At 49.5% G+C, this 11,429-nt stretch overlaps 2 protein-coding genes across 4 annotated transcripts in view; both read left to right on the top strand.

The window, feature by feature from the left end:
- Positions 1–4,088, top strand: part of SEPTIN5 (septin 5) — a 21,616-nt gene extending 17,528 nt beyond the window's left edge. For all 3 annotated transcript variants that reach the window (XM_031057429.1, XM_005421454.2, XM_031057428.1), the window contains exons 10-11: positions 191–293; positions 559–4,088. In XM_031057429.1, the coding sequence (XP_030913289.1) occupies positions 191–293; positions 559–615 (160 nt within the window). In that variant the 3' untranslated portion in view covers positions 616–4,088. The remainder of the gene's footprint in view (positions 1–190; positions 294–558) is intronic.
- A 1,336-nt stretch (positions 4,089–5,424) lies between these two features.
- GP1BB (glycoprotein Ib platelet subunit beta) lies at positions 5,425–7,910 on the top strand. Its single transcript, XM_031057441.1, is given in 3 exon segments — positions 5,425–5,533; positions 5,536–5,616; positions 6,442–7,910. Coding segments are annotated over 3 exon segments (798 nt in total). The 3' UTR covers positions 7,050–7,910.
- Positions 7,911–11,429: the final 3,519 nt, after the last annotated feature.

Raw genomic sequence — 11,429 nt, 5'->3', positions numbered from 1 at the left:
CATTCTCCATCCAAGTGCATGCCACAGCTCTGGACTGCATTGCCCTATGGCCCCTCCACTTGGTTGGGTGTGTGATGCTGCATTGCTGGTGGCTCTGCCATGGGGAGTGACAGTCCTTGTGTGGTGACACCAAAGCCAGCCATCCTGGACCACGAGTGACTGCTCTTCCCCCCTCTCTTCTTTTCTCTAGCAAGCTGACTCAGGACAACAGGATAGAAAGCCCCATTCCTATCCTGCCTCTCCCAACACCAGACACAGAGACAGAGAAGCTGATTAAGATGAAGGATGAGGAGGTGAGTACCATTTGTGCCTGTGCCTCCTGGATGTTGGAGCTGGAATCCCAGGAGTTTCCCCCTGTGGGCTCCTGGGGTGGAGGACAGAGTTGAAAGCTGTGGTTTCCTCTGTCAGGGAAACACAGCTCCCTTCCACCCCAGACATGGTGCCTCTGTGCTCAGGCAGGAGTTAACACCCCCTGAGGGATCCCCTTGTCAGCTCCAAGGGCTGCCACGTGTGGATCCTCTGGCCCCTTTCTGACTCTCTCTCTTCTGTCTCCTGCAGTTACGGCGGATGCAAGAGATGCTGCAGAAGATGCAGCAGCAGATGCAGGATCAGTGAGAGGCAGGTACCTGGAGGGCAGAGGGGATCCCCCAGTGACCATCTGAGACCTGGCAAGAGCTGTGAACATTTAGAAAAGGTTTCCTGTTGTATAGAGACTTGTGGGCAAGAGCTGCACCCGCACCCTCTAATTTATTAGCAGCAGTGCTGGCTTTTTGACCAGCTGGATTGTGGAGGAGGCTGTTCACTTAACAGTTTACTGATGTGTATTTCTTTTTTAGTAATTATTCTTTTGTTTCTTTTTTTTCCTTTTTTTTTAAAGAAACTAGCCTGGGACGTCTCTAAGGCATCCTAAAAAATAAGAAAAGAAAAAGATCCCTCTTTCCTACGTACTAATCTCTTGTTTGGGAATGCTCTGCTATTTAAAGTCCTGGTTTCTCTGGTGTACAAACTTAAAGTATCTGTGTCACTGCACGTAGGTGTTTACTCCCAACGGACGTGCTGTGCCCCTGTCCCTGTTGCCCTTGTCTGGGGCCAGCACAAGCATTGTAAAGCAGCCATCCCCTCCTGTGAGTTTGACCTGTGCTGCTTGGGCTTCTCAGCCTGGGGACAGTGCTGGCCCAGAGAACTGGGGCTGGGGGTTTCCTCTGTGCACTGACCTGCTCAGGAGTCCTGATGATTGCCTGGTATCCTGTCCAGGTTTTTATGGATTTTTTGTTTAGTTGGTTGGTTTTATTCTTCCTATCAAGAAAACTCCAGGATGTTTGCACTGAACAGCAAGAGACTGAGTGCCTCGAGGCTGGTTACCAGAAAACTGTTCTCAGTTACATTTTTCTGGCAGAGAGGTTGAGTTGTTGACTATTGCCTGTAAGGAGGTGATGGAAGTGAGCACTTTTCCTGCCATGGTTTCCTCCCACAGCAAGCTGGAGGCATTGGTAGAGGAGCCCTAAGGCCCTGCAGTAGCTGGGTGAGGGTGTTTCATGGTTTACTCTGGTCATCACTTGCAGTGTGTTTTCAGTGTCTGCTCTGAAAAGCACTGTGGCATCCAGAGCGCTTGCCAAGACTGCTTTGGAGGGGATAGAAACCCTAGGGCTGAAATCCAACCCAAAATGCAGACCTGTCCCCTATACCCAGGCTTTGCAGTCCCATGAGCACATTGCTGGCTCCAAGCTTCTCCTGGGGAAAGGGGCAGTTGTTGTAGGCTTGTATCAGAGATCTGCAGGCAGTCTGTGTGGGCAGGTGTTGGGTCAGCCTGGCAGGTGCAGGACTGTCACTGAGTGGGGCTGAGCACAGCCCAGCAGGCTTGGCTCTTGCTCCTCTGCATTTCCCCTGGGCACTCAACCCTTCTCCCCCTCCTTATTCCTTGGCTCTTCCTGCCCTAGTGCTGGGAAGGCTGGTGGGTCTGCTGGGCAGAGATAAAAGCACTCTTTGGGCAGCAGCTCCTGTCCTGTTCTTGCTTCCTGCAGTATTTTTAACTCGAGTCCAGCCAGAGCCGAGCCCTGGAGTGTGATGTGCCTGACAGGGCAGGGCTTGCCAGCAACACTGCCATGCTCACAGGAGTCAGGGCTGTTGGAGGGAGAGACTTGGCTCTTCCCTCTGACTCCAGGGAGTGCAGCCATGGGCTGGGCCCTTCTGCTCCTTGCCTGGCTCCTCTGCCCCCTTTCCCCTTTTGTATCTGTTCCTCCATCTCTGGATCTCCCCAGTAGATCTCCCTGGGTAGGAAGCTCAGTGTTGGCCAGGAATAGCCAGGCCCTAGGTTCTGTTCCTACACACTGCATTTGTCTGAATCCTCCCTGGGGATTTAGAGCCCTGTCAGAGTTTGTCCAGGCGGTGAGTACGTTGGCTGGTTCCAGTTATTCACTGTACAGAGACTCTGCTTAGCCAGTGCATGGGCTGTAGGGGCAGGGGAGAGATCCTGGCACCATGTGGAAGGACAAAATAAGGATGGAAGCCCTTTGACAGAACTGTGCAAGCTGAGCAAGAGCAGTGTTCAACAATGTTCAGGGTTTTTTTTCATGCTCCCTTATTTTGGGCTCATAAGTGGCAGTGGCATCCTAGGAGGGCAGAAGGATTCAGCTTGACTTCAGTAACATGAAGGACTGAGGCACCTGAGAGGAAGTGTAACCTTTCTTTGCATGATGTGCTTACTTGAGCAGTGGAGTGGCCTGAAACAGGAGCTTCCTCCAGGTTTTCCAAAAAGGTGGACAGCTGAGTTCTTGGCTTTGTCTGTGCTGACATAAAAGGAAACATCTTGAAGTACCTCTCCCCTCTTTTCTTACACTAATCTTGGTGAGGAGGATGTTCTGTTGCAAATGAGCCCTGTCTACCTGGAGATTTTCCTCCTTCAAACAGATTCATTCCTAGAAGATAAAGGAGAGCTTTGCCCTTTAGCATGGACATGGAGCAGCTGACACCTTTGATGCTGGGCTGTGCACAGAGGTGCTCTGTGCTGGTGAAAGCACAGGGTTCGCTGCTCACAGGCAGGGCTGCTGAGGGTGGATCTGCCCATCCCTCCACGTGGGAAGTCTCCATCAGCTCAGTGCCTCCTGCATCAGGTCAAAGGTCACAAGCCTGTCCTCCACAGAGAGCTGAAGCCTTTGGCTACCAGCTGGCAAAGATGGTTCAAGTTGCATTTAGGAAAAGCCACACAGGAGTGAGGCACCAGAGATGGCTCCCACAGAGGGGTGGTGATATCTGAAATCATGTCTCTGTAGGATGTTCCCTGGCCTGAGTGCCAGAATTTAGGGACTGCTTGGAAAGGAATTAGAGACTGATTTTTGGGGACATCAGGGGGTCAGATTCTGGCCTGGAAGGTGGAATCTGTTTATTTAAGGAGTGTGTTGTACTGTGGCATCAATTCTCACAGTAAGTGGAGAAGGGACTCCTGAACACAGGGAGCTTATGTGGCTCTGGCAGTGAGAAGTGTGGATAGGAAAGTAATTTAACACCTCCCCTCATGCAACCCTCCACAGCCTCACATACAATCCCTGCACCCCCTGGCACATTCCCATGCCTCTGCCAAGCTTTGCCCTGCTGAGTGAGTGGCTGCAGGGATGGTGTCCCACCCACAGCTATCCCAGGCTGCAGCTGGGGCTGTTGGTACATCTTGGCCCCTGTGCCTGACAGGATGGATCCATGGCATGAACTCCTCGTGTGCCACTGCTGTGCTGGTCCTGCCTGTGCAGTCCTTGCTGCCTCCTTGCATGCCTCCCCTCCCAGGAGGGGCTCCCACTCGTGCTCTGCAATGGCATTCCCTGCTCTTCCTCACAAAATCTGCTGTGCTTCAATGCTGGCTTGCTCCTGCCATGCACCTTCCTCACCCCCTGCTCCATTCCTAGGCTCTGTTTCCTGTCCATCTGTTGGGTTATTATAATTATATATTTTTTTGTAAATTTCTGTTTGAACATTTTGTCATTGTGAACAAAGAAAATGAAACCTTTTAAACATATCCATTTTATTAAATGATTATTGTTATTATTATTAATGTTTACTACCTGAATTGATCAGTGAAATAAATACATTCAAAAATCCAACCTCTTTCTGTTTAATTTTCAGCCCCCTTGAGCAGCATTGGTGATGCATTATGGGCAAGGGAAAGCAAAACTGACCCTGTTTCTCCTTTTATCTAATTCAGTCAGAGCAGGTTTCAGGCAGGTTTCCTGCAGGGGGTTTCTGGCTTGTTTATTGCAGAAGCTAGCAAGATGATCTTGAAGGTTCTTCTACATCCAAGCTTCCCCTAGGAGTGGTATCTAAATCATCAATGGTCAGCTGGGCAAGATCCAGTCCCAGGAAATCCAGTTTATAAGTAGCCAGGAGATCATTGCCAAGCCCATGCTGCATGCAGAGCCACAATGGGTCTGGCTCTAGATCAGCTCCATGCCACACCTGGCCTGAACACCTGCCTGTGAATAAACACAGCACTGAACACATGAGATGAGGTAAGTTTGCTGAACAAACTTACCCTGCTGTAGTTGAGCTGCTCCCAAGTGGAAAGCAGACTGCAGGAAAAACTAGGTTAGTTTGTTAGCCTAAGATATCTTTCCCACTCTGCCTGGCCACCACAGTGAAACAACTGGAATTATCTGCTCCAATTTTGTAGAAATTTCAAGTTTGTTTTCTTCAGAGCATAAAAAATTTCCCTTGGTTAGGGCCACATTCTGCAATTTTTTGCACCCTCAATTCTCTTAACATGAGCACATTCAGGGCATTCAGCATTTCTGGTCTCTAGGATGTCCACAGTACAATGTAACAGAGTTGGGTTCAACGGGGCAACAGTTCCATAATGTGATTCTGGTGGCCTTAGGGTAAGGAGTGCAGTGTGTGCCTGTCAGGCTGATGGCAGAGAAGTGTCTGTGAAGATGCAATGGCCATGAGAAGATGTGATTCTGCCTGAACGTAGTTTTGATCCTTGGACTTACCTGTTGAAGTATTTGTGTAATGCAACTTCTAAATAAAGCATGTGGTCAGTCTTTCTTAGTAACTGTACTTGTCAAGGGCTGTGGGCCATTTAAAGAGTCTTTCTCTGGAATGATGTATGGATTGGCAGACCATGTCTATGAGCAGATCTTTCAATAATAAGTACTAGATTTGTGTCACTGCATCAAGGGAAACCTGAGGGTCAGCACCCAGAAAGTTCTAGGTGTTGCCACTCTGCCAAGTTTTCCTGATGAGATGGGAAACCAAAGGTCCCAGTGCTGAGGGAGTATGGTACAAAGCAGTAACATCACCTTCCAGTCTGAAGTGCATTTTGAGTTACTGTGCTGTTGAGGCCCAGAATCACAGTTACCACCCAGCAAACGTGTTCTTGTGAGCAGTGTCAGCTCCCCTTTCTTGGAAGACTTGCTCAGTGAAGCCTCAGCTTCCGGTGACATGCAGCAGACTTGCAGGAAGGCCTCATGTGGGAGGTGTCCCTGGGATGAGGCTGACCCTTATCTTGCCAGCCAGCTGCAAGGGGATTATCTGGGAACAGAGCTCTGCACACACATTGCACTGGCTGGGCTGCCTCGAGACCTTTCTCTTGTGTTGTAAAGCCAGCAAGAAAACAAGGATTGAACTACTCTGGTAAGTCAATAATGCTACCTTCTACTCTTTTTAAAAATTTTATTTAATTGATTGACAATTACAATTTGTCAAGCACAGAAAAATGCTGCCTTGTTGCAGGTATGTGTAGTTGTTCTCCTGGAGAAGTTACAGCAGCTCCTGTTCAGCAGTGGCATGAGACTGTAACATATAAAAAGCTCATTGACCCATGTCTCTGAGCTCAGGTGATTTTTCACCTGTTGGAGCAGTGTCTAGCATGAAAAACTCCACTGGCCTCCATCCTCAGTGGTCAGCACCTTCACTGCAGCCAAAGACTGTTTATCACTTCTTTTCAAGGCTGGAAAGGCTATATTTTACTCATGGTAACAGTAGATTTATTTCTGAATCTCCTCTTGCAGTTGGCATGAACAAAGCTTTGCTTACAGATGTAATCCAGAGCTATGATAAGGCATGAGGAAGTTCATATTCTAGTTTTTGATTCCTTGATATAAATTTTCTTGGCTACCCTGATAATGGACCTCCAGTAAGGCTGAAAACACAAGCAGCTCTGGTACACTTCTGAGGACTAGTGAAAATGTCTTTGATGGCTGCAGCTAAGCCTTCCAGTACCATGTATTCATATCCCTCCTCAAATCCAGGGTTGGAAGACCATGAAAATGCCTTCACCTATACTGAGAGACCAGAATTTGCTCTCTTTTAACTCTGTCCTTTTCAGAGCTCTCGTGTCTCCAGTGGAAGACACCAAATTCACCCAACCTTAGAAGCTCATCCTCCAAACAAAACAACAAAAGGGTGTCAGCCCTAGAGTGCGTGGTGTCTGGTCTCCACCTCATCCAATCTCATCAGGGAAGTGTTTGCAGATGAAAATGAACAGTGGAATTCTCTTGTCCCTCCTTGCCTTCCTCCCACTCGTGACACCCATATGCCCTGTGCCATGCAGGTGCACCACCAGCATTACTGACTGCTCACTGAAAAACCTGACTGTAGAAAACCTGCCCACTGCCTTCCGTCCCTCGGCTGAAATCATCCACCTCGCTTCCAACAGGCTCACCTCTATTCCCAACGGGCTCTTTGACAATCTGAGGAGCCTCCAGGCAGTCTACCTGCAGGGCAACCCTTGGGAATGCACCTGTGACATCCTCTACCTGCGCTCCTGGCTGCAGTGGCAGCAGAACCGGAGCCTGTACAGGGATGTGAGGTGCAGCTCCCCGGAGCACCTGCAGGGCCGCATCATCGCCTACCTGACAGAGGATGAGATCGTCTCCACGTGCCAGCACTGGTACTGCAGCCTGGCTCTGCTCTCTCAGCTCTCCCTCTTCATCCTCCTTATCCTCCAGGCTATCTTGGTTATCCTCATCATTGTCTACCTGCGGAAATTTCGGAGAATGGCGGCTGAAGTCCGGAGCACCACCCGAGAACTAGGCCAGCAGGGAGACCCTTGGGAATCTTCTTAAATAAACCCCTCCAACAATGATTAACATCATGAGACAGAAGACCCTCCTCCCTTTGGGGGACACTGTGCCAACGTCCTGTAGTTTGTGATACCAGAGGGGACAATTTAGTACAGCATCTAATCCTGACTGCAGTCTGAAGCAGGACTTGAACTGATCAGACTTTTGCTGTGTTCCTAAAGAATAAATCTTGTGGTTTTTCAATGCTTTAAATTCTTTAGCATGATCTTGGCTACTTGTCTGAGCTGGAGGTGGTTTGGTAGACTAAGGAAATCATAAACTACAGCAACCAGAACTGACTCAAACAGCTCATAAGGGCTCCAGTGCTCAATCCCTCCCCTCCTACAGTATTCCAGCCATATTTCTCAGGATGCTTCTGGTTGTGCTGGGTCAGGTGAGGACAGAGGTGAGCAGTAAACTGTTCGAGTACTGAGCTAGGACAATGGAGAAATAGTTTCCTTCTGCTACCACAGACAGCATTAAGAGCTTTGGACTAGGGATTTAGTCTTCTCCTGCCTTGGTTTCCCAAGTAAAAGGGAAAGGAACTATCTTCTTTCTTGATGCATTTTTTCCAATGTTCTTCTAGGAGAGGGAGGACATGTCTAGAAGCCCACTCACTTTACCTTATCTGCATTCCTTTTAGTCTACTTTAGTTTTAATACTGACTTAATTGAGTGAAACCGGGGCCCTGAATCTTTATGAGAAATTCATCCTGAAGACAAGAATTGTTTAATTGTGCCTGTATAGCGCCTGGCACAAGAGATCTGGTCTTGAGAGGCTCAGACTACAAACTCCACTGATGTGCCTACTGCTGTTTATGGTGTCCCTTAATTATTTTTGAAATAAAGCAAAATTTAAATAAAATTATGTACGATGATGTAAAGGGCATATTTTTCTATTCAGCACTGGGTATCTTGCATGCTGTTGTGCTCCCTGAGACTGTTCCTAACCCTCAGACTTTGTGCCAAGTAAAACAAATCCTGAGGGCAGGTGGAGAAATTACTGGAGTGCACCATAGGGTTAAACTTTGGCAGCTGCTGGCTTCTACCATGGGCCAGGAGAAACAGAGTTTCTTCCAAAGCCACTTTGTGGCTGCTTGTTTTGTGATGCAGCTGGAATGGGGAAGGTGTTTGTGAGGTCGGCAGGCTGTAGGGTGAGCAGCAGGTGAACGACCTGTGCCCTTCAGCCCCCAAACCCAAGTCACGGGGGGTCCATTCCCCACTGAGCTCACACCGAATGCAGGTCGGCCACGAGAAGAGCTCTGCCCAGGGGCTGCTGGCAGCGGTGGGGACGGGACAGCCGGTGGCAGGGGATGGGGCAGGCTGGGGCAGTGACCAAACAGGCGGGGGAAGGTGATGGGACATGGAACAGGTGAGGGCAGTAATGGAGCAGTGACGGGACACGGGACAGGGAGGGCAGTGACCAAACAGGGACAGTGACGGGACACGGGGGGCAGTGACCAAACAGGGACAGTGCGGGGACACGGGGCAGGGAGGGCAGTGACCAAACAGGGACAATGGAGGGACACAGGGCAGGGAGGGCAGTGAGGGACCCGGGGCAGTGACCGAGCACCGCCAGGGGGCGCTGCCCCGCGGCCGCCCAGCGCTCCCTGGCGGCCCGCTGGCCGTTGCCCCAGGCTCTGAGGGAGCCCGTGACGAGGGAAGGAGCTGAAGGAGCCGTCTGGGCACTCCGGCGCCGCCTGAGGGGAAGAAGGGAGTTCTGGGGCTTTTCTCTGCCTCAGGCTGCTTCACCTCGGCTCAGCTCAGCCCAGGGGGCCGCGCTAGCCCCAAACGCACCAGGTGTTGCAGTGAAAAGCCGCAGGTGCTCGGGGCAGTGGTGCCGATGGAGCTGAGGCGGGAAGATGGAGGCCTGTGGGTCCCCTCACGGGCAGCGCGAGGGTGGAGTCGATCGTTCCTTATGCTGTGTGTGCCGGGGCCAGCCTGACTGAGGTGAGTAGCATGGGGCTCTGCCTTGGGTGTCTCCTTCTGCCCTTTCCTTGCTGTGTCCCTCCAGCACTAACCCCTGTGGCATTGACCTGACTGGATGTGGCAGCAAGGCACCCAAGGAAATGGGGTCCAACTCAGATTTATTTTTTCTTCCGGGGACTGCACCTCTTGCACCAGTATCCCCTGCAATGTCACTATGAGCACGACCTCCAAGGAGGGACACAGGTCCACCAAGGAGCCTCCTTTGTGGAGAGCTCCAGACTGGTGCTCCATGAGGCCCCATGAGGGGACGCACAGGCCTCCATCTTCCCGCCTCAGCTCCACTGGCACCATCGCCTCGAGCACCTGGGGCTTTTCACTGCAATACCTGGTGCTTTTGGGGCCTGCAGATCTTTAGCTGAATTTACCTGGGTTAGAAGGTGCTGCTGGTGCATATGGGCCGTTCAACAGGTTCAGTTGCTGGGAGAGGCTGAACTGAGAGCAGGCACAGTCCCAGCCCTGTGACAGCTTAGTCTGTTGACACTGCCATGGGGTGCTGAAATCCTTCAAGGCTCAGTGTGTCCAGAGAGACAGAACAACTGCTGGCTTTGGTTTTGCTTCCCTGAGCAGGCAGGAGGGCTCCTGACTGCATCACTAAGTCTTGGCACATGGAAGTTTAAAAGCCTTTTTGGCATTATTTGCACCTGTGAAAAATGTGACCAGCCATGGCACTGTGATAATGGATTGCACTGAGTGCAGAGTGATTTGTGTGCCATGGCAGCATGTCTAATCCATAAATCTAGAGCCTGCATACCTTGCCTTCTCCTGGCTCAGGAATCTGCATGTCACAGATGCTTTCTTGCTCTGCTACCCAGTGGAATATCTGCTGGGATGTCGTTGAAAGGAGAACTGGCTTTCGTTCTGAAGGGACACTGTCCAAGAATGCACAGATGCTTCGAAGGGGAAGCAGCGGTGAAATATGGCAAATATAATAAGCGCAAGCTATTAAGCTGCTTTGTGAATAATTTTCTAGTATGGAGGCCAATCCAAGCCCATGCCATGCAGGGTTGGGCTGCCAGGCCTGCTGGACGGTCTGCTGCCTTGCCAAAGGTTCAGATGTTTCCAAGCAGCTCCTTTCTCTGAAAGTTACCAGGTTAAAGAAACCTGAGAGACCAGACCAAGGTGTTTGCAACCTCCATGATGCAGAGCTTCAAACCTGAGCTGTCTAAAAAGCAGGTCAGCACTTCCTAAGTGAAGGACCAAATGATTGGTGGATGACATTGGGGAAGGCACACTGTTTTTTTCTTCCTCCAAATGCCTTGTTTCTCAGTTATCTTTATGGTGACTTCTGCATGTTTTATAGAGAAAAAGAAGGCTTGAAAGCAAAGCAAGCTGATTTTGGAGCCTAGAGAATTTTAACCCATAATCCCACAGTCCCTGTACAATATGGTGATAGTGGTTCTGTTTTGCTTCAAGATTGCTGCAGGCCCTTGTTTGCAGATTGCCTGGGTCCATGTGACCCTTGGGAACCTGCCCGTGTTCTTTTATTTACACTTTCATGGGTTCTGCACCCTCAGGCGTGCAGTGAAAATATCACATCTGTACACACAGGCAACAACTCGTTATCACCCTCTGCAGGGCTTGGTCACTGGGACAGGCAATTCCATGCAGTACTTGCAGATTAGGCAGTGCTTGGAGATAGTATGGAGGTGGCACATCCCTCTCATGCAGTCAGGGCTGGGTGCTGTGCCTGTGCCTGAGTGAGAACTTTCAGTGGATGCCTTGGTGGCAGCCTGATCTGGCATTTGTTGCATTGTTTACAAATCATAAGAGGCATTTTTCTTGGTCATCAATATGAGGCTGCCTGGCCTTCTCTAAACCCCTCATTTCCCTTCAGGATTGAAGCATGAAGGGCAGCCCAGAGAGAGTGTCAAGAAAAAACAGTGTTGATTCCACATAATGGAACATCTTCTCTGTCCTAGGGTACATGGAAAAACAAAGATTTGAGAAATGTTTAGAACTGACTTTTACTTTTTTTATGTCTATATTTGCATATGAAAACAAAGGCTCCCTCGGGTTCATAGGGCTTATTTGGAGGGCTTTAATGGAGAGCACAATTTAATTTAACAGGTTTCTGCAAAAGATTAGTTATCATGGGGAAGTACATTGAAAGCAGCAGGTTGCAGTGTTTTGTTCTGAAGACAGTGTGTGTGTACATACTGTATGTCTAGGTAAAGTTACATGCTACCTGGAAGGACAGAATGAAGCACTACTGGAGGATATAAAAGATTGAAGTGGGTTTAGTCAAAAAAAACCTCCTCAAATTACCCTACAAATTAAATCTACAAGTAAATTTTTTTTCTGTTTCTTTATATATCTCATGGTCTGCTTCTGCTCTGAAATGTTTGTGACTATTGAGAATAGAATATGCTGGGAGGTATTTCTTTGTAGTTCCACA

Source organism: Geospiza fortis, unplaced genomic scaffold (genome assembly GCF_000277835.1).
Source record: "Geospiza fortis unplaced genomic scaffold, GeoFor_1.0 scaffold408, whole genome shotgun sequence".
NCBI classification, from domain to species: Eukaryota; Metazoa; Chordata; class Aves; order Passeriformes; family Thraupidae; genus Geospiza; species Geospiza fortis.
Note: the sequence above shows the minus strand (reverse complement) of the source record. Positions and strands in the feature narration are given on the sequence as shown.